Source organism: Ornithodoros turicata, chromosome 9, assembly GCF_037126465.1.
Source record: "Ornithodoros turicata isolate Travis chromosome 9, ASM3712646v1, whole genome shotgun sequence".
Lineage (NCBI taxonomy): Eukaryota > Metazoa > Arthropoda > Arachnida > Ixodida > Argasidae > Ornithodoros > Ornithodoros turicata.
Genome location: NC_088209.1, coordinates 21,763,776 through 21,787,274, shown reverse-complemented (window position 1 = coordinate 21,787,274; position 23,499 = coordinate 21,763,776). Strand labels below are relative to the sequence as shown.

General features: G+C 47.6%; 2 protein-coding genes across 3 annotated transcripts in view; both read right to left on the bottom strand.

Moving 5' to 3' along the window:
- Positions 1 to 23,499, bottom strand: part of LOC135368330 (visual pigment-like receptor peropsin) — a 118,771-nt gene that overhangs the window by 31,714 nt on the left and 63,558 nt on the right. For both annotated transcript variants that reach the window (XM_064601527.1, XM_064601528.1), the window contains exons 2-4: positions 16,249 to 16,411; positions 13,678 to 13,805; positions 11,602 to 11,698 (exon numbers count right to left, since the gene is read on the bottom strand). In XM_064601527.1, coding sequence (XP_064457597.1) covers positions 11,602 to 11,698; positions 13,678 to 13,805; positions 16,249 to 16,411 — 388 coding nt within the window. The remainder of the gene's footprint in view (positions 1 to 11,601; positions 11,699 to 13,677; positions 13,806 to 16,248; positions 16,412 to 23,499) is intronic.
- On the bottom strand, positions 1,346 to 3,498 carry LOC135368328 (solute carrier family 22 member 7-like). Its single transcript, XM_064601525.1, has one exon. It carries the CDS (start codon positions 3,424 to 3,426, stop codon positions 1,489 to 1,491), a length of 1,938 nt encoding a protein of 645 aa, XP_064457595.1. The 5' UTR covers positions 3,427 to 3,498; the 3' UTR covers positions 1,346 to 1,488.

Genomic DNA, 23,499 nt, shown 5'->3' with positions numbered 1-23,499 from the left:
AGTGCAGAGAAAGAGTAGATTTGAGAATTAATTTCAGTTTATTTTCGGCATACTTTCGACCTTGACAGCCAAGCAGATCTCGGTATTACGCGACGTTGTGCAATGCCGTGTCAATCCTCGGTTACGCTAGCTAGAGGTTATCCTATACCCTTTACTTTTAGAGGTAAAAATGCATATAAATTTTTTTACCCCTATTACAATGAACCGTTGTAAGAGTGTATAGTGTATTCTGCATACTCAGATTTCGTATGTGCATGTGTCTCGTTACTCAAATTTTCTCAAAATCAGATATATATATCCCGTACACGATATAAAGAAGACCCACAATTTATACAATTTAATCCATCACAATGGATTCTGTCAGCTGTTTCGCTGCGTTGCTTTCGCCTTGAGACTAAAAACACACAGCTGTTTCCCCGCGCCGTTTCATTAGTTTGCCACCAAAAACTTGTTTTTGTGGAATTCGCCCGCTGTCTGGTCTGTGCCACACGAAGGAGACGCAAGTGCCGCGTGTGGGCAGCCTATGTCTCATAAAGAGAAAGAGAGAGAGAGAGGGCTTAAAAGGACCTAAAGCTAAACAGAAGCTCTAAAGTTGGCAAAAGTAGATCCTATATTGGAGGCAGGAACAACGAGAAAAGGAAAACTACCACCGGAGAGCGACACACAAGACATGGCCTCTCACCAAGATGATAGACACCGCCAGAGGAAATTACCTTAGTAAGCAAAATACGTACCCTTATCCATATGTCCCGTTTGCTTTCTCACGGCATAAAGCCTAAGCGTTTATCATCAGTTTAAATTTGCAGTTACTCTAAGGAACCCTGTATGGTCTCCAGATCGCGCGCGTTTTAAAAGGTTATGTAACCTCCTCTTCGTCGTACATAACAAGTATATTCGGCTAGAGTGTCTTGCCCACTGTTCATGGATTATAAACTTCCGCTTCTAAATAGAGGTTGTGGAAGTTCTTTGCAAACCAGATGCTCACCCTGAACTGTGCTCTGGAACGTCTCTTTTCAACCGGAAACGCCAAACTACCTATTAACTCTGCACTCTTAGAAATTAGGTGGTGGTGGTGACGAAAAACCGGCATGCCGTTGTTGGACTCTTACAAATGAACTTCACCGCATAGCACGCTCCTAGCCAACCATCATTTGGAATGATATCGTTATCTGCCCAGATTTGTTGAAAACGGGAGGCGTACGCCTTTTTTTTTTTTTGACAATTATGAACAGCATAAGTGTCACAAAAAAGGTGTACGCCTCATTTTTAAGAGTGTCTGCGTATAACATAATGGTCGTGTCCTACTCCTTCCTAGAGAGAGTGTGTCGCACGGCAGAAATAAGGTAGTCGCCGACCTTATCTAGGCACGGCATTGTCAATTGTGTTTATTTCTGCATAGGAGATTTTCTCATTTCCCTCTCGTAGGCAATGTCTATCCCGACACATCAACGTCTTGTTATCACGTGACATTTCCTCTTGCAAATTACATTACGAACCGTCCGGAGTGTGCTTGAATGTGGTCTCACACGGGGGCAAGTCAAGCAACATTTTCCTCGTAGCCCCTTCAGCCATCTCTTGGCCGCTTTCCGAAGACTTCACCGCTTTCGTCTGTGGCAAATGCACGGCCAACACACTGCACGCAGCCAGGAGCACGCTGATCACGGCGTACGGCGCTGTGTTATCCGTGTAAGTCGCCAGTTCTCGTAGGAAAGGCGCCGCCGTTGCTCCGAGCCTTCCAAAAGCAAACCCTGCACGAGCTCCCAAGCCACTGACCATAACCGGGACGGCTTCCACGCTGCACATCAACAACGTGAGTAAAGCTGCTAATGCAGCGCACATGCTGATGTTGTACAAGATGGCAAATAACGGGTCGCTCTGGAACATCATCAAAAAGCAGGAGGCGGCCGAAGACAGCGCTAATGAGAAGCTAAGCGTCGCGTTCCGGCCCCGTACAGGAAGAAGCTTGTACACAGCACAGGCTACTGGAAACTGAAGTAGGACAAATATAATACGAGCAGTCGGGTGATGAAGCCCGAGGCAAAGCACGAAGCCGTATACGGCGAAGACTGTTGAGACCCAGCAGAAAAAGAGAGTGACCATCGATAATCTCAGTCGACGGGACAGTATCAAGTCTAAGAGGCCCGTTCTGGCGATGCACGTTATCTTCTCTTCGTTATGTGCGAGTCCCTTCTTGATGTCGGACCAGCGCTTCTTCGCTTCGTAGTCGTAAACGCCGTTGAACTCGGAAATCCACAGGACAATTTGCTCGGCTTGGTGTATACGCCACTTGGACATGAGCCACACGGGAGATTCCAGTACCAGGTAAAAGTTGGATATCAGAAAAGTTGTCGGTATCATTATGGTGACTTGCGTTATGAACCGACTTGGACCGTACAGACGGAAGAACTCGACGCAAGTGAAAGCGCATCCCATGCCCATTGTTGCCACAGAATTGTAGTACGCCTTGTATGGCGTGGTACATACCTCGAAGAGAAGGATGATGGAGGTCACTTGAACGCCACTGGCGGCCATTCCCACCATGAAGTGAAGAGCGGCGAAGAGCAAGAAGAACTTCGCGAAACACTGGGCGAAGCCGCACAGTAGAAGGACAACGATGAACATGTAAATAATGGGCTTCCTCCCAACCATCTTCGACATGTGCGATGCAATAGGAATAGCGGTTGCAGAACCGACCATATAAAGTGTGGAGAGCATGGAAATCAACCAGGCACGGTCGCAGACAAGGTCCCACTCGCTCACTATAGTGTGACCGTAGGTCTTCAAGTCAAACTTCCAGGAGCTACATCTGTGCTCCGATCGGTTCGGTGCCTGGACGTCTAGCGGAGGTTCGTACCGAACGCACCGTCGGTATCTAGCGTTGCTGTCGACGGGGACTCCAATGATTTTCCAGTCGTGGTCGGACATATTGGCGTGGGAAGGTGGAGGCGCACACCAATGGTCCACATCAGGAGCTAAAAGGAGAATGCTGGTATAATGACTCATGTAAACGAATCCCGCCAGTTGACAGCAGAGGAGGAGGATTGTCTGGAAACGACCCTGGCCATAGACACAAGATGGATCGTTGTCACGGCCTTGGGAGAACATCGGGTCTTCCAGGCGAGAGGTGGAGGGGGATGGAACAGGAGTACCTCCTGCTTTGACCGGTTCTGGCGGGACGTGTGTGATGTCTGCTGGTACTAGGCTTAGAGACCCGTATGGAGCCGGAGCAGTCTCTCGAAAAGGCACGATGGGATGATCCTCCGCGTCCCATAGGCGTCGGATGGTTGATGGTTCGTTGCCTTCTTGCTTGGTCGCATCGTCTTCGCGTCTGCGGTGATGTGTATCCGATAATCTCGCGTAAGAGCTGAGATACGATTCGATCGATTCCTCACCGATGGAATCGTTGGCTCTTCCACTGCTAGACATGGTTGATAACGTGGATAACGTGCGAGCTCCAGTGAGAAAAGAGCCCAATACGGAAACGTTCTTAGAAATGATGGCAATGACGCGTGCAATCTTTCCTCTTCTTCTTCTTCTGCCATTCCAGAGGAACGTTTGGGCATTACGCCGATAAAGCAAACCATACTTTGTTACTGAAGCTCCGGAGTGCTACGCTAAGCACGAACCCCGGGAGAAGACAAAAACACGGGTCACCTTTTATATTCCCAGTCATACAAATTTTACAAGAAACTTTCGTGATGCTGATGTCACTGTTGATACCCTATGCACTGACAGAATAGTGCTGCGCGATACTTCTATGTAGCTCAATCTGAAAACGGCCGTTATAAATGTCGTGTTGGGAGTAAACCGGGAGAAACGACAGGAAAGACCCTGACGGTGTCGTCTGCTAAGTGTCGTCTGTCAGGTGCGCAGTACGCCTCCCCCGATATTCCGCACCGTGTGAATGCTCAACATAACACGGGACGGAACTTCGTCTCTGTGAGCAGTGTTTTCGCTTTTTCTTCCACTAGAATCTTCCGTGTGAATCTCACTCGTGTGAAAACACAGTAAAGGGACTATCGCATGCGTCGGTCGATGCCGAAACTACAGTTTCATTTCACTCGTCGTTCATCACCGATAATGACGCCGAAAATCCGACGCGAATTTGTGGAGTTATTTCTGCGCAATTTGATGTAACGCATGGCCACAGCAGACGACGGATGTTGAGGGCATTTCGGGAGGGCACTCCCTCCCTGTAAACGTCACTCGGACAAGGCCAATCGGGGAGCGGCAGAGAGACATCGGCGTCCGAGCGCCGGGCCAACGCCACCTAGATGCAGAAGGCCTACTTAACGCCCCCTCTCCCTCCTTCGCTACGTGGACACATAGTCAGAATTCGTCTGCTACAGCGATTCGCGATTCTGCCAGTTCAAGAACTCGCAAATGATTGCAGCTAACTTCGCAAGTTTGAACCTGTAGACGAAAAGTGCAACAGGCTTTCCAGAAAATTAATCTTGAGAAAAATATGGGACCGTTTCGCGCTTTAGGTTGTTTTCCCATTTAGTACGCGAGGACGTTCATTACTCGCAGACGACAGTGGCTGCCCATGCGGCTGACGGTGGCTCGCCTCCGTGGCTACGACCGCTGTATTCACGTTCGCGATTGGCTATCGGCCGTTGAAAACCTGATCCGTATTCGCTGTTATTGTTACGTCGCGGCGTTGAGTAAGCAGGCCTTCTCCATCTAGGTGGTGTTTGGCCGGGCGGGAGTGATGACTTGCGTCTGAGTCTGAGATCGGCTCGTGGAATGCCGTTTCTGTTTAGCGTCGTACGTGTCTGTACAGCCAAAAGCGTAACACCGCGTTCCGCGGAACATGGTCACGTCAGTCAACAGTCACACTGGTAAGTGAAAGGCGGCGTATCTACCGAGCTCTTTTCACTTAGTATATTACGGTGCGAACGCGATGCAGACGACTTCGGAGACAATGACCTGCGCCGCGCCCTCCCATTGGTGTGCCCGGCGTACGTCACTCGTGCTTAGCCGCAGACGGAGTGCGAATCTTTAAAGGAGCTATGAACTCTACCAAGCTGGCCCGCTGACTGTGTCGGCTCCAAACGGCGATTTTAACTTGTTGGCCGTGACACCTTTTGTATAGATGAATCTGATAGGTCCGTATCTTCGCCACATCGCACGCTGCTAGCCAACCATCGCACCAATGACAACGTTCTCGCTCCTGAATTGTTGGAGGTGGAGCCTATTATGTGGCATTATGTACTGCATTATGACTCCAAAATAGGCTCCGCCTCCCATTTTCAACAAATCAGGGACGAGAACGTTTTCATTCAGGATGATGGTTAGCTAGGAGCGTGCCATGTGGTGAAGTTCATATTTCAGAGTGTAAAGCAAAACTTTACCTCCGTACCTGTGTGTACCTCCGCGTTGGCGTCTGGTTGGGTGCTACAATTCTTCAGATGACATAACAACGAATAGAGGTGTCTGGATGGCAGTGAGTCTACTCGCCCGTATAAAAAAAAAGTGCGTTTTTGTATTAACGCTGCACACGTTATGAAGGAGAGGTATTGAACAATACATTATAAATAGAATTACGAAGCGTAGAAGACCAATATTACACCTATAACACCCGTAACTAAATACATGCAGATAGGTGTTCTTACTTCATTTAAAACTCGTTTATTTCATAAGTAAGCTGTTTTCGGAAAAGAAACTCGGCCAAGTTGATTGTGAAGCGGTGACGAACATTACCGCACCGGTCTTATAGGTACGTTCCCGGATGCTCTAGTCCCTTTTAGAGTCACTAAATAGTGAGCAGAGCAGCGACACTGAGCCACGCCGGCGAGCGAGACCGCCATCTTGGGTCCGGCGCGGCTGCGTCGCCTAGCAACGGGATGCCAATCTCCCCATTCTCCGCCGGAGAACAGCGCGCTGTCGAGCCAGCTCGCAACTAGGGTTGCCACCTTTCGTAGTGAAAAATACCGGCCGAGGGAGAGAAGGTGGAATAGAGGGAAAGGCGGAAAGGCTTGCGGGAAAGGGAAAGTGGGCGAGGGGTGGATGAGCACAGAGAGAGAAAGATTGAGCGTGCTCGCTCAAGATAATCCTGTATGTCGCAGGATCATTGATGTTAGAAATTGCTACAAACATGCATGAACGCTACAGTGGATCGTATTGGAGCAACCGGACTGGTCTGCCACTTACTTTGAAAAACGCATCGACGAAGACAAACCCTTGCAGGCGGAGATCTCATGATGGTTGTATACGGCCTTAGTTCTAGCTGGCTCGACACAACCACCAACAGCTTTGCTCAGCCATTGATCTTATCCCCTCCGAACACAAGAATAACGATGAATAATTAATGAATAACTATGAATAACGATGAATAATAATAATGAATAGCTAAGAAAACGACTGGTGACTGCGGAGTTGGGTCTGTGCTCCAGGTTTATTCAACCTATAGTGGAATGTTGAACTGAAAGCCCGCAGAAGCCCTATAAGAGGTCTTGAGCCACAAATACCGGCAAAAGGCTGCCGGTATCACCTTCCTACCGGCAACCGGCACAGCGAGCAAATAACCGGCCGTGCTGGTATAATACCGGCCTGGTGGCAACCCTACTCGCAACTGAAGAAACCAGTCTTGGGTGGAGGGGACTCAACATGAACGGCGAGTTCTTGGAAGGAGAAACCACGTGACACGATCGGCCCAATCGCGGACACCGAATGGTGGCTCTGGCGCGGAAAAGGAATGCGATACCCTGTACCACTATTTAGTGACTCTAGTCCCTTAAAGTACGGTATGCTGTGCGTCGAGGTAAAGGAGAGGAAAACATTAATTTCGAGACAGTCTAGTGAGATGTCGCTCATGATCATGGTTGTTGCGCGACGCCAAGCCGGGAATAATCATTACTCACGATTCGTTCATCCATAAAGAAAGTTGTCTCGTTACGGAAAGGTTCCGCATTAAAAGGGTTGGCAAAGGAGATCTTATACCCCTGTCAGACGGACTAATTCAGTGACACTTTCAGCGAGTGACGCTTGCACTCAGTGTCATTCGTGTGCTGTCACACGACATCTTTTAGTGACACTGTGCAGGAAGTGCACTAACGATTTAGTGAGTTCGCCAAACTCACTTCGCTTCTCTTCGGCGGACAAAGTGTGTAGCCCCGGCGGCAGGCTTTGTGGCACAGGCAAAAAAATTGAGAAAAAGCGAGGGGTTCCGACACCAGAATATTTTTAAACAAGTATTTTCAAGAGCGTGTTTATTTTGTTTAAGTACAGTGTGAGATGGTGCCAAAAAAACGTGTCATTACTGTCGTTAACAGCCTGTGACAACTTCGCGGTCTCGGCGATCCGGCGGCGACCATTTTTGTTGTGGCACATGTTTGAGGCCAATTTGTTTAATGTTGGAAGAAGATTCGCAGAAGGTGTTTCTAAATCAAAGAAAAACATTCTGATGAAGTATTGTGGCGCACGCCTAAACATTTTGCGGCCGTTTATTCTTATCTATCATAATTGTCGTCACTACATAAGTGACGCTTTAAGCCGTGTAGCAAGCACGTAGTGAAAGTGACATTCGCTGGTTTTAGTGCACTACACGAAAATGACTAAATGATGACTGAATCATCCCGTGTGACAGGGGTATTAGGAGGTTGCTTAAAATCGTTATAATATTCTGGGCAGCGCGTCTCAGGAGCAACCACACAATATATTTTACCGGGGCAATCCGTTAACACGGATTTAGTTACTACGGCGCTATAATTAAACGCCTGGAGAAGGTTTCTCAAATCTGCGAGAGACTGTGGAGCTCTTTCCATATGACAAATTTGTCTGCGAAGGGAGCACTGAGGTGACCCGCCATTTTTTTTTTTTTTTTCGTTTTTCTGTGTGGAGTGTTCTCCAACAAATAAAATGGGTTCCTGCGTAAGAACGATGAGCTCAGGTGACCTACAGAGTGAGCGCGGGGGGCTCTGTTCCCCACACTTTCAAAAATCCTTCTCCTCGTGAAAAGAGCGCATCGCAGAACGAGAGGACGTAGTGACGTATGCTACTCCCCTCACGTGACCAGTGACGTACAGCGGGACAGCTCAAGCGTGTATAAGGGGGCGCGTGAGCTAAGACGAAAACACAAAGAAACGAGGCACGGAGACTTCTCCATGTCACGTGAGAATCGTGTCGGCCGTCCGGGGCTGCTTTCCCCGACTGTTCTTTCCTTTTCCTTTTTTTTTTTTTTTTGTAAGTTCGATTGCACAGCAGTAACGCATCAAGCACAGCGAAACTATTTTGCATGGTGACTCCTGGTGGACAGCTTGGCAGACGAGGCGGGATTTCGAACGATGCTAACGGTCACCACGTTGTTCCTTTAAGGCTGGTTTATAGTTCGACCCAAAGTTTCGTCAGTCGCCGCCCGCGTTCCGCGCGGCCCGCCACAGTTCGCCACGCCCCCGTTTTGCCCAGAGCCGTCTATGAGGAGAGTTTGGCCATTCTGTGATCTTTTGCCCCCCCCCCCGGAGATGGGGAGTATAGAGTCACTAAGTAGGGGTCAGAGTATCGCATTTCTTTTCCGCGCTGGAGACGCCGTTCGTTGTTCGCGATTAGGCCGATCGTGTATCGAAGACGCTCTGCTCGTTGGACGACGGCCGTCGGTGCAGCGCTGCGACCCGCCGCGCGTCGTCCCGCCCGGCTCCGTCGGACTGTAAAACCAGCCCAAGCAGCAAAATGTACTGCAAGTCGGGTGCAATAGGGGTGGACGGGTTGGTGGAAGACCTTGAACGGGCTCGTGAAACTAAGGCACATCGATAAGACACATACCGTCCACCCCTACTGCACTCGACTTTCAGTACATTGTGCTGCTTGGAAGCCTTTACATCGCTGACATGTGTCGTCGCATGGCGACACGAACCACGTGACGCGTGACGTCACCTGCACGAAAACAGCACGTGGGAGGTGTTGGCCGTGCACGCTCCAGATATATACTGACTAGATTTCTCGTTTGCAAATTTTATGGAGTGATCGAACGGTCCACTACAATCGGAAACTTCTCGCGTTCGTTTTTCTCTCTCTCTCTCTCTCTTTCTTTTCTTTATTGAATTTTCTACTGCTCCTCTCTGAAGGGACAATCTGAAGCTGCCGATTGACCTTGAGACTAGAGTTGCATTCGTGGAAATTTTGATCTGGGAGAGCGTTGTACTTTTTGTTACAGACAAGAAACACGAACAACCATGCTATACGTCCGGTTTCAGTGGTGCACTCTTTTGAGATTAGATAAAAAGGCAAAAAAAGCAAGATGGAAAATAACTGTTCCGATGCTGGAACACAAGCAGACGAACAGAGTTCATTTCCTCCGCTGTCTCGGTTTTTCAACGACGGCCACATTCCAATCGGTAAACAACAAGTTTTCTCTGAAGCGGGTGGTGGCTTGGCAGAACAGAAACCGGAGGCTTCTAACAATGACGGCACGGCAAGCAGAGCGAAAATTCAATCACAAATAAAATCGACTGGGAATTCAACATCGTCATCTCTCATCATCGTCATCATTATATTAGACCCCCTAGCTATGGCGTTCCACTCCTAGAGCGAAAAACATGCCCACTTCATCGTCAAAAGATAATCGTCGTCGTCGTTGTTGTTGGGAATTCAATTGGAATATTTTGCGTTCTTTTTGATTTTTATGATTTTGAATTTCTTCAAATTGAATGTGAGAAATCGCAAGAAAGCACGTGACATCATTTGTTTAGCTTCGGCTTGGGTTTGGACTGCCGCTGGAAGGCTGTCTCGCACTTTTTACAATGGACCTTTGTTTCGATCGCGTCGGATCCGACGACGCGCCGAAACGAGCGCACGCGTACATTGGACCCAATCACAAATCAGATCTTGGAGCTGCGCATGCGCTTTCCTGAGCATGCAACGCGACAGGTGCTCCGCGCTGTCTCAGTCGTCAAGTTGAAAGAGAGCGTTCCGCGGCGCCTTCAAGGTCGCACGCACGTGCGAACAGGGAATAGACCGTTTCCATGTTCGCGTCGCCCCTGGCGGCGGTGTATCGAACGTCGTATTTTACCCCCAAACAAATATGGCGACGCTTTTCGAACTGGCACGTCGTGTGGGAAAGTAGCAGAAAAAAAAGCAAGGACGCTGAAATAGTGAAGGCGCACTATAGTGAAGTATCGGCTTCAAACATCCACGTAACCTTGAAACCGATTATGTTCCCCAAACTAACATGGCAGCCGCCTGCACGTGGCTGCGTATGCTGAGGACCGGTTCCACTACTAATGGACCTTTTTCACACTCGCGTCGTATTCTAGCGGCTGTCCAGCGAAACACGATCGGCGCGGGCCAAAAGCCTAGCCGGCGCCATCTATTGAATATGTAGGGAACCTTCTTCGGCGCCGTCAGGGTCACAGACACAGGGGTGACACAAACCCGCCATTGTTGTAACTACCCTCAAGCGGGTGCCTTTGGCAATACTGCCATCTTGTCCTGGTCGCACGTCACAGAAAACGTCATTTTGAGGTCATGTGACTTTGTTTACATGTAGTTTTGCCGCTTACCGACATATCTCCGCCGTCATAAAGCCAAGAGATTAACATATTTTGCCAGCGTAAACCATGCGGTGCTTCTTCCGCAACATGGTACCCCATATCTCCTTAGTTTAAGTACATCGCATCGGCTCGGTGAGTCCTAACGGGCGGTCGTCATCACATCTTTGGAAGTCGTCAACAGTACGAGGCCTTATGTGCAAAACTGCGCATTTTACTGCGAGATTATCGGATAAAAATAATTTTAGTGATAAAAAGACATCCAAAACGTCGCGCAGAAACAACAACCGCATTGTTTACAAACGGTTTGGCCGCAGATCACGGGCGCCGCCATCTTTAAGGTCACGTGCGCCTTGACATTTACTGTGACGTGCGACCAGGACCTGTCCAGGATGCATTGCATTCGCCCAGCACGCTTTCGTCTACGGAGCAATACATGGAGTGCCACCCCTGGTCACAGAGCATGCGAAGAAGCGTTGTGAAAAGGGTCCATTCTTTCCAATGCATGCGCGTGCGAAGTGCAGTGTCAACCAAACTGTGCATCGCCCCGTGTATCATAGGCCACGCTCCAGGTAAAAGAAGAAGAAGAAGAATGTCAACGCATACGCACGCCAGAATCATTGGAAGGCAATAATGTGAACCGTACTTTAGTCGGAAAAGGTCCATTGTTAGATGATTTTATTTTTCTGCATTCGTTTCCAGCATCTTGTTTGTCTTTCTCTTTCTATTGTGTTTCCTTACATGCATTTTTCTTTTATTTTCTTTTTTTTTTTTTTTTTGCTAACCTTTGTATTTGCTTACTGGTGCAGCATTCAGTAGACTACACTGCGTTGTTTAACGGCACCACCACAAAAATAAATAACGAACGGATAAATAAATAAACGCACTGTATTACATTCGGAACATACGCTCACAGCAACTTGAGCTATCACAAATACTAGTTAGGATCACAGTTGTCTCGTGACGTAAAGCCCCAATTTATAATAATAATAATAATAGAAATAGTTACCATACGCGTTATGGCTGCATTATATTTCGTGGATCCTAAATGCCCGTCGCGAACTTCGAAAACCATGAACAAGTGACTTATCATTGAACAGAAACCCAATGTACTAACCTTCCCCAACCTAGAAGAGGCATGGCGGCCCAAAAGATCGAGTAACACCACACTGTCAGAATGAGTTGCAAGTACCGCTTGTATGTCAGCTTCCCGCCTGAAAACAAGATAAGATGAGACAGATAACAGAAGCACAATTTTCTTGTAGGAACATAACACACAGACAAGGTTTAGTGTGCGTAGGAACACGCTGAATGCTCTGTGAATACTCTGAATAGACATATGACACCATATATTACTACATGCCTGCTCAAGCATCCCTAAATACATGGGCGTCACACGTGCACTTTTGCTACACCAGTTTTCCAGCAGGGGGGTCGGACTCGCTCAAAAAAGCGTGACCACACGGGAGCTGCCATACGTGGTTGGCCATGGAAGGCGTTGCTTTCCGTTGGCTGCTTCATTCCGCTAAACTTGACGTACTCGTTTTCCTAAATTCATCACTTGCTATCTAAATTCGGCGTGCAATGTGCGTATTTCATGTGTATTCGTTAAACAAATAAGCAGTGAATATTTTCCCACTACATCACTTGCTTGTGTGCTGTCGTTCGTTCGTAACTTTATTATCACGAAACTTGACAGACCAGAGCATGGAATGGCGGTTGGTTTCGTTTTTGTTATTTCCGATTCCCGTTGGTTCGCAGAGCAGCATGAAAATGGCGGTTTACTGTGTGCATTCATTTTTGGAATAAAGTTGCCTTCGGAAATGCATGCATACATTCGTTACGATGGATAACGATTTATTGATTTCGCTCGCAAAGGCATACAAACGCCACTTCAACACGTCATAGGCGGTAAACGTCTTCATCCGTGTCGGTGGAAAGCGAAGGGTTGGCGGTGTGGCAGGTAATCTCATAGGTAAGATATGGTTCACGTTTGATATGACAACGTTTACCTTGTGATTCCGATAGCATTACTCAATTCTGCACGTATCCCGAAGATTCGTATGTCGTTGGACGTCGTTCCCTCCATCGGCTCGTTCCCCCGTTTGTAATCCCACGTGACTGCACAGGGTTGGCAACAAACGGAGCAGCTCCGCTGTAGTTAGGGGGCTGAAATTCGTCCACTAACCCTGTCCATGACCAACGGATGGCTGCGCCCGAGCGGTCACGCTCGGGGATAGGAGAATCCCATTGACGGCGCGCCAAGTACGTTCTGTAGAGTCTTCCTATATTAACTCTATGTTTTCCAGAATCGTGATGGTTATCTCGATGTGGTTGCCTCAGTGTCCGTCAGGACGCAGGCGTCGTCCTCACACACGCACATCGAGACCATGTGCGGTGGCGTCTGTCATTCGGAGACAACATGATACGGCACTGACAGAGAAATTATCAACACTAACTAATGCGACGTCTTTGCGATAATAGAGAGTCTCATGGCGGATCCGGTTGGTCAGCCCGGAAATTGTTAGGTCGGCGCTCGAGCTGGATCACGTGGCCTTTGCCACACGAACATGGGTTCCAGGGATCTAGCGGTTTTGGTCACTTGGATCACGCCATGGGCACCGCTGTCGCCAGTCTTCGGGCTCCGTCGTCTGCTAAACCACGTGAACTTCGACGTGTGGGCCAATGAAGGCACTCGCCACCGATGCGGTGCGGATGTGACGACAATGGATGTAGTCGGGCGGCCCGTTGCTCGATCGTTTCGAGACCAGGCGAAAATAGTGCTAGCATGCAAATTTCTCGCGCTCGGAAAGCGCCACGCGAACACACGAGATTGCTTCACTTTGGCCAAGCGAACATGACTGGTCGAGATTTGGCAAAAAAAGTTGCCACGAAATGACCACCCGAACTCGCCATTAGTGCATCGAACGTACCTTTGCGTACGTAAGTGATAGCGTGCGTGGTTCTGTAGCAGTGCGTGAAGCTCTCCTTACGTTTTGCGCGTGCGATAACGTATATCATGCACTAAAGCTGGCTATTGCCACCGGTTTAAGTGCTCGCCGGCATGTGGTGGTTCCGTCGACCTTAGGGAAACTGGAGCCCCCCACACGGCAGGATCTGCCTCAGTATATGCAGGCATGTAGTATGTAGAAGACAGTTGCCCAAGTGAACACCCTGAATGAGTTGAACTTACGAAACTCAACGCGGCAGGTGGCAAGATATCGATCTAGTGCGAGAAACGTCAGCGTGCCAATGTGTGCAGAACCGAAGAGGAAACCCAGGAAGGCGTACAGCTGGCAGCCCCAGTCTTCAAATAGCCAACTGCAGGGAAGGAATCAATTCACGCATTACATCAATACCGTACGTCAAGAGGAACCCAGGTGGTCGAAGTTATCCGCAGTCCCTGCGGCACGAGCAGCGTATCGGCACACAAATATGCTGGCACGCCTTACGTCTATTTCAATTACCTCAATCCATACTTGTACTTTTACCGTCTCAGAGGAGTGCGTTACTCGAAACTACGTGGCACAAACCGCTGTGGCGTCGCTCATGATCTCAGTTGTCTCGCGACGTAAACACCCAATTATTATTATTATTATTATTATTATTAACAATGCGTCAGAATAGAGGCTGCGGAGCCACGTCTAAAAATTTGCGTTCGTGTTTGTGTGTGTGTGAGAGAGAGAGTGTGTGTGTCTGTCTGTGGGTGTGAGTGTGTGTGTGTGGGCTGGGGGGGGGGCGCGCACGTACTTGAAGTAATTCACCCACGACTGATCCTAATTATGTCGAACAGTTGAAGATCCCGCAATCCGGTGAAAGCAGATTGAACCAGAGGTCTCAGGCAACTCCTCCTAGGTAGTATAGACGACCCTCTGTTTACAAACATGTGACGTCACGAGAAGACCGGTTCGAGGTTATATTTTGCTGTGGTGGGCAAGAAGCCGGAAAAACGCGTCTGCTGATAGGCCGAAAAGGCTGATAAGTTTGACAGGTGCCCACCAGCATCACGGCGGCGGCGAAACGTAATCGACAACGTATGGGTGCAGGTCGCCTATTAGCCTGCGTCGTACGTCACACAGGAAGGCCTGCTATTACAACCTGCGATGCAGCTATGACGTCATTGAAAGAGCGAACAAGTGAAAAGCTCCAAGCAGCTCGCAAAGCATGCTCAGTATGCACGCAAAAGCGTACTCGGGCGCATGCTTTCTGCTATCTGGGAGGTGTTGCCTCAGGGCGCGACCCGGCTGTATTTCACGGGTTGTTGTTAATACGCTATGCCTTTTCCCTTTCTTTATACTATTTTAATCCTGTTATTTCAGTTTACATACATGCGATGTTGTGAATCATGTCCATCGTTTTACGATTGTAATGTATGCTCGTTGTGGGGGGGCTCTTGTTAGTGATCTGTAAGATTTATTGGCGTTGCTCCTGCTACGTACATCCACTTTTGCTTTCCTTTTCTTTCTCTTTCTCTTTCTTTTTTTTCTTTTTTTGCGGTTCCCGGAGTTGTTAAGCTATATGCTGGTAGCTTTTTATTCGGAGTCACCGCCATCTCATATTGGAAACGAAAGAATAAAAAATGTAGTTATAAGCTCTCTGCGCTGCTCCCCAGTTTCCCGCTCTCCCCTATTGTCCGTTGAGCTACATCATTGGTCCTTCTCTCAAATAAAAGGGGGAAACAGCAAACACCTCAAGGTTACGAGGCGCACGTGGTTTCTTCAATGCACCCATGCGAAGACACGTGGTGGTCCAGGAGTACACCCCCCCCCCCTTTTCATTGCTGCCTCGTGACTGGGCAGATACGTCACGTGACTTCTCCCAATTTTGCCCTCTCACCTTCGCCGACGAAAACTGTTGTAACGTATACAGTGTTTTGGCGTGGACTCCACCATATTGAAAATCGCAGGGGGCGGGGGGGGGGGGCAAAAATCAGGGGACATCGGGGAAAATCGGGGAAAACAATCGGGGGACAACACGTCGACAACAGTTTACCACACAAGCCAGAGAGAAGGAAAGCACACGGGCCGTGTGCTTCCTTCCTGGTATCGCTTTCCCCATATCTGGCTTGTGCTGGCTGTAAAAACCCTATACTCTTAAAAATAATGGTGGTGGTGGTGGTGGCGTAAACCGGCTTGCTGTTGTTGGCCTATAGGAGCGTGCTGTTGTAGGAGCTTGTTGTTGATGGTTGGCTAGGAGCGTGCTATGTGGTGAAGTTTATTTTTAGGAGTGTAGGTTTGAGGCTGGCAGGGAGACGGTATCTCCTCCTCTCTGGCTTGAGCTTCAACTGCTTGTGCGGTGTTTTCAACGCGCTGTCTAGGCTAGACGGCGCTATGTTTTCAACATGGCGGCGTCCACGAGAAAACAGTGTACACGAGAACGGCCTCAGCTTGAAATATCGGCGGCGGAAATACCTGAAGCACCACTGATACTAATCGTGGTTTTTCAGAACGTGCTCCACGCATGTCGCAAAAACGGCCTCCTCATGTGCGAGTTCCTATATGTCTGTTACCTATGACGACGCAGGCCGTGCAATGTATAATGCATTGCTTTCCGGGAAGGCGCCTGATTCGATTCCATACCGCGCTGTGCATCCGTAACATGGCAGGTACAATGTAGGAAAACATGCGATGCACTGATGTTATATTCAGGGAGAAGAACCTGTCTAGTATGAACATACGGCAACAAGGGGATAGCTTTCGTACAAGGAAGCAGGTTGAGCTTATCTGTGCTGATACCCGGACATACGAAGGGAGGATAGGCTTGCCTTCCGTGGAAGCTGGAGGAAGCAGAGAAAGGGAAACCGAAGAGGAGGATGCCCAAGTCAGAGATGAGTAAGTTGATCAGGAGAAGGCTGGTCGGATTCAGGGACGAACCCATGCGAATGTACATGGCCAGCAGAACGGAGTTGAGGAGACTTCCAATCGTTCCTGAAAAACAGGGAGGGAATAGTGACCAATATGTGCAGAAATATCAATATGTAATTATTCGTATACTAACACACAGGGTGTTTACTGTTTAGCAGAACGTGTCGAAAAAAATATATTTAAATACCTACTAAAAGTTACAGGGCCAAGGACGTTGATCATCGGCGACTTTTTTCCTGTGGCATGCGAGCACTTTGATCAAGTTTCAGTTGCGTGTGAAATTGAATTTTCTGAATTGAACAGCAAAATATGCAAAGCCAAGGTCTACGTTATTATTATTAATTTTTCTTACTTTTTTTTCAGCTATAACAACAACAACAACAATCATATTGTGACGATGAAGTGGGGATGTTTTCCTCTTTAGGAGTGGAACGCTACCCCATAGCTAGGTGGTCTAGTATGAGTGATGACGATGATGAGAGATGACGGTGATGATCGGAGTGGCGATGGCGATCCTGATGGTGATGGTGGGCATGTCCCAGGGGTTGTCAGGGGCACAATGAGTCCTTTAGGCCAGTCGTAAAAAAAAAAAAGAAGAAGAAGAAAAGGAAAGAAAGAAATTATGATGTAAGGCCGTCCTGGAGTGGGCCGCGGTGTCCCAGGGGCCGAGGATGCACGACAAGTTGATGGAGCGGCTGCCAAGGGTGACAAGCTGTGATTGCATCGTACACGTCTCCTTCATATAAGTCCGACAGCGGAGGGGTATGTGCTCTACGTTGGCAAGTACGCCACACTCGTTGCGAATAGGGCTAGCCTCGCAGCCTAGCTGGTAGCGACAGAACAGAGTGAAGGCCACGTTCAGGCGTAGCCTGTGGATGAGCGACTTCAGGGGACGAGGAAGCTTTGCAGGCAGCCGGTATGACAGCGTTGGGTCGACCGTTGGGTCAGCTATAAACCGTTGTAGTAGGGAACCTATTTTGAGATGGAGGGTGGTAAACCCGTCATGCGTATTAGCGGCAAGAATATATGCGGCAAGAATAGGTGACAGTGGTTTGGCAAATTTCGAAGTCCAATTCAGAGAATTCAGTTTCGAAAATGTATCAAAGTGCTCGTATAAGACATGGCAAAAGTTCGTCGACGATAAACACCGTAATCCCCATAATTTTCAGACAAGCAATTTTTTTTAAATATACTTTGTGACCCGTTAAGTAAAGCACCCTGTATGTAGAGTCTCTTTAAGTGTTAGTTTTTTTTTTATAAAAAAAAGCTACGAGTGCAATACAGCACAGACGCGGTTGTTGCAAGTGACTTTTGCAAGCGAGCGGACAATTCGTAGGAGAAAGTATACTACTATTAATTAACTTTCGAATTCGGATATTTTGAAACGTGAGAAAGCAGAATTCGTGTCAGGCACTATTCAAAGTCACCCTTTTTTTTTACTCTTTAAACGTGCACGTACTTTGGGCAAATTTTGCTATGCAAATTAGGCGAAACTTAAAAACCAAACGCGTCCCGACCGCTGGGCGAACAATGTTCACTCCACATCAGAGAGCTACTTGCATCAAGAACAGATTGGATTAGGTGCGGCCCGTATAAGCTTCGGGAGGCGATGGTCAAGTTCTTTCTTCCTATTCTGAAGAGTGTGGTTTCAATTTCAGCACATTTGCATAGGAATAATCGCCGGTGGATAACTCGAAGTTCGCGCACGATTCGTTTGGTGTTCCCTTTTTTCTTTTGTTTTTTAGTGGGATGGCTGACTGGCTCCAATTATGCTGTATCACATTTCCAGAAAAACTCATTAAAAAGTTGGTTAATGTATTCCATGTATTTAGTCATCTATAGTATTTGCATATCCTCTCCGACAGAATGTTCGCCTAGCCGTACGATTCCTTTGCCAAAAAACTGATCTGTGCTGTATTGCTCTCTAGCTTTTTTATTTAAAATCTACAACGCCTAAGAAAAGAAGTCATATTATAATGATCAGAGTAGCAATCGATTAATGTAGAAACTTTGTCAAGTGTGGGCAACGCAAGCGATAAAAAAAGATTAAAACGCTGAAACTTCTACTACACATATTACCACTACATTAATGTACAAGCTTTCTCGCAGTAGTCTGCGTTTCGTCGGGCAACTGACCTCTGACCTCAGAGCTTTTGCCATGAATGCGGAGATGTGATCTTCACAGCACTACATCTCCGGTAGTCGACCGGATGAACTCCTATCCCCATCAGTTACGACGCACCCGCGTGTGTGATATCTCATTTGCGTGTGTCGTGTGTGTGTGCGAGTGTGTATGCCTCATATTTTTCATCGTCATCCCGCTCATATATTAACCCACATGCACTGAGATATGGTACCGCAATTGCTGCGGTGATCCTCCTCATCCCATCGTCATACATGTAGTAATTGTTGTTGTCGGGCAACTGACGAAATGCAGAATACCGCAAGAAAGCTTGTACGTTAATAAACGGTAGTTTCAGTGCTTTAATCTTTTTATCGCGAATCATAATTGTATTGTGATTGTATTGTGATTGTGAATATTGTGGTGGTGGTGGTGAAAGGGCTTGCCGTTGTCGGCCTCACGTATGTGGGCAACGTCACGACTGACGCCCTGGGGAAATGTGCGTCCTGGGCCGATTTCTAGGGGAACTGTGCCGACATATGTCTGAAAGCGTCTGAGGAAAACCCAGGAAAAACCCCAAACACCACAGCCGGCACCGGGATTCGAACCCGGGTACCTCCCAGTCTCGACGTGACATGGCTAGCACGCTAACCACTGAGCCGCGGGAGCTGGTGCGTATTGTGTATCCTATGTCTGATTAAAATATACGGTCCAATTATTAAAAATGGCGGCACAAGGATTAAATGTGACGAGAAAAAAAAAAGTGGTTTCCCGCAAACAGGAGGCAGAGGTCCGTACTGCATTATGTTTGGATGGAGTCAGTGAATTGTGCGCTTCATCCGTGTTGACCTGCTCTTAACTCGACACCAGCACGCAATAAAAAGAAGCTCGTCGGATTCACACAAAATACGTACGTATTTATCTCACTGTAGCGTCGCTCATCATCATGGTTGTCGCGTGACGTATTGCAATTATCGCGTATTCATTTACGTATTGCGAAATGAAAACGCGTTCATGAATACGCTGCAGAATGCTAACAAGTAGAATGTGTCCTGCAAAGACCGCAAGTGACACTGTGCAAGTAATTTTATTACATCAATGCGCCACGTTACACTGCTGCATTGATGTCGCATGTCGTCCTTCCTTTATGGAAGGCATTTTAGTGCAGTCTGGCATGTTGTGCAGATAGGAAATGAAGACAGACAAAGCGTGTGTTCGGCGGTAGCGACTCCTGGGAATAGGAGTCGTGGGAAGCGTGCTTTCACGTGCACAGGTGCAGTGTACGAAGGAGAAACAACCAGGCAGTATAATCGCTCCCCCGGCTCTCTCAGCGAGCATATTCCCAAAGTGTCGTGATGGAGTGCGATGATAGTGAAGCTGTCCATCGCGTTTGTTTAGATCAACACGTCAAGGAGACGGTACGGCATTACAATTCAAAATGCAGAAGACCGACGCAAAGCGAATAAGCCGATAGAGACCAAAGAGATGAGGCACGAGCCTGTGTAGAGTATATCGCTTAAATCATTCATCACAACACATTCTCGGCGTTAACAGTTCAAACTATCCGGAATCGTGAGTTTATGAGTACCGACCCCACCAACACAAGGATGTCCTATGGATGTCTGGGATATGTCCGAAACCGGATATTCGGATATCCTATGGATAATGCGTGTCGTCCGTAATATGTACGCTCAGAAGTCAAAGTGAGAGAAACAAGGAGTTCGCAGAGATGTCCGACGGATATCCGCTGGGACGATGAGGGGACGATGAAGAGATGTTTTTTGAACGCGGTCGACGCGGCACACACGAACTAGATTTGCATTCGAGGGATATCCATGATGGACGTTATACGGATATTGTATCCTTTTCCGCATTGGATGTCAGAAGGATGTGTATCGGGTGTACGAGTCCGACCACGGACGTTAGGACATTAATCGTACATCCTCGGGATATTCGGTGTTGTTGGGGGAGACAACTACCACATGCGAAAGATTTTCGCCATCCAACGCGAGCAAAAAAAGTTACCAGGAGTATGCAAAAAATGAATCAATTTAATTCGACATATGGCCATATCGACTATACGTCACGACAGAATGCATTCTTCTTCTTCTTCCTCACAGATACTGGCCGTGATCTACAAAGGGAGAATCACAGAAAGTTGGGGTAGTCGGTATAAGGATTCAAGGCTGCATGTCCCGTAGAGGCTCTCCAGGCACAAAGGGAGATTGGCCAGAGCTATTAATATCCTTGGGTTGTCGGGAACACAAAAGACTATTGAGAAGGAAAAGACGGCAAAAAAAAAAAAGAAATGAAAGGACGACTACGATATCAAATGTATGCAAGCGAAATGTTTATACCCGGGAAGGAGCTATGAGAAGGAGCGGTGATACATAGAAGATGGAACGCCAGCGGTTACGGACGTTCTACATCACACATTCCCGTTGTGGGTCGCCCCAAGTGATAACAAAGGTGGTAACAGCTGCAGGACACAGCAGCTCCCACCCGGATATACAGGTTTGACGGAGCCGGTCATAAAGGGAACACTGGGGCAAGGAGTGCTCCATGGTTCCGTCCAGGGCAAGTAGGGCAGGTAGGGCAAGAAAACACAGATATCTGGCGTGCACACATTCTCTGCAACAGTCGGCAAAACGTTTATAGTCGTGTTAAGAAGGAAAAGACATACATACGCCGTCAACTACATACGCCGTTGGAGATCAGAACACACAATAGCGCGCCAGGAGAAATACTGCAGCGCCACCATGCGCCATCACTAGGGGAGCGCACTTTCTGCTGCAGCGTAGTGTCATGCGGCCAGTCTTAACAGCCGATACGGAAGCAGAGTGAGTATGATGGATTACATTATCTCGCGCAGGGAGAGAGCGTGACCTCCCTGCGTCCAGCCACCCTGTCTGCGGCGCAGTAATATTTTGAGAGCTGACGGACTAGATTTCTTTCCCTTCTTCAGTGGAACACAAGTTTTGTATCGCAAACGACTCAGCCTCGGTCAATTCTCGTCGTACATAGTTTTTCGCATGATATAGAAATCTTCGCCATGCGAACAGTCTCTGTTCGCATCGTTGGCAGCTTCCGTCCTAAGGCACTTTATAGGCTGTTTTGTAAGGTAAGAGTCCATACTCTTGGTCGAAATGCCAAAACGGACTTTCACTTTATGATTTATTTTTATTTTATTTTTTTCAAAGACGACACCTCTAATCTCTCCGAAAGATCTGTCCGGAATGCAAATCATGTGATTACGTCTTGTGCAGAATCATTGTCATAAATTGGTTAGAATCTTGTCTTGGAAGAGTCTTGTGCAGAACCATGGTCACTGTAATGTCCGTCCCAGTCTATTTCGAACGCACTTCGAAGAGCCATGCGTGCCGGATGGTGACTGTTGCGTCCCTACACTGTTAGAAGACAAAAGCGATATGGTGCTGACAAGCTGGTGCATGACAGCAAAATAAACCCGAAACAAGGAGTACAGACAAATTCTCGTTACACAGCAACAAGTTTAATGGCAGCAGACCTTGTATTTTCAAAAACGTCCGGAGAGGAGGCAAAGGAATAGATGAGGGATTACTGACACAATTCTCCAGGTTGCTTCCTCTTTCTAAAGAACGGGGGTTTCGGGTAATATGGGTTGACAATTGTTGCATTCACGGACATGTTCAACAAGTTCGCCAGAGATATGGGTTCTTTCAATGCTAAGCTCCTTTAGGGTGTCAATAGAGATGGCCACACGTGTCAGTAATCCCTCATTTATTCATTTGCCTCCTCTTCGGACGTCTTTGAGCATATAAGGTTTGCTGCCGTTAAAGGGGCACTAAAATGCAAAAACAACTTGCTCTCAAATAAAAGTCCGCGTTTCAATTACTGTAATGCAAGCAAAATGAGTTCACACAGCGCTACCGTTTAGAAGAAAAACGCAATAAAAAGAGAGCCGTCTTTGGCGGCAACGAATAGGATCACCCGGAGGCAAAGATTGGCGGCATCCAATGAGACAGCAGGAGAAGCGCGCGCATACCTATCGTGGGCATGTGAATTTGGAACGGGTCCGATCGTAGTGTTCAGTATATACGCGGCATGATGCGCACTAATGCATTTTTGAATACCGATTCACTGAATTGTAGTCCACAACAGTTCTCGTGAATGTTCCACTGATAACATTTATCTTCAGATCCTTCCGCATCGCAACGCGCGCTATATTTTTCACAGAGATTGCTTCATGACGTGCACTCTTAAAAATGAACTTCACCGCATAGCACGCTCCTAGCCAACCAGCATCTCGAATGATATCGTTATCTGCCCTGATTTGTTGAAAACGGGAGGCGTACGCCATTTTTGTGACAATTATGAACCGCATAAGTGTCACAGAAAAGGCGTACGCCTACCACTTTGAACAAATCAGGGCACATAGCGATATCATTCGAGATAATGGTTGGCTAAGAGCGTGCTATGACATGTAAGTAGATCGAATCAAAAATGAGCAAAGATGTATGTATACATAAAATGCAATTATATAATGCAAAATCCTACGTATAAGGGTCGTCCTTCTTGCTATTTTCTTGGTATCACGGTCTTAACTAGGCCTAACGTTAGCGACGAAACATCCCATATTCGCGTAAATAATGATGGCGGAGCGAAAGCTGAAGCGGATTTTCCAGATACGTACATGAGGATATATACTTACAGTATGAAATTAAAGTAGTCTGTGAAAATTTTTTGTCACGAAATCTCCGCTTCGCCGTTCCAAGTACTATCCTCCATCTTGGAGAAAATTTGGTGTCGTGGCAGCTCCCATGGAAAACAGTAACCAATGAAATGTCCCTAAGTTTGATTGGCAGGTCAAGCCTCTTTTTTTAGGCTCCTTCTAATGGCCAGACTCCCTTTGGCATACACGGCACTGCCGATGCAGGAGCTGAAACGACGTTCACAGCTTAGCGCCGAAGCAAGAAAGAGTCCGGTATAATTTCCATTGTAGCTGCGTAACGGAATCAAAATTTTTAATTATGATAACAAGCGCGAAATT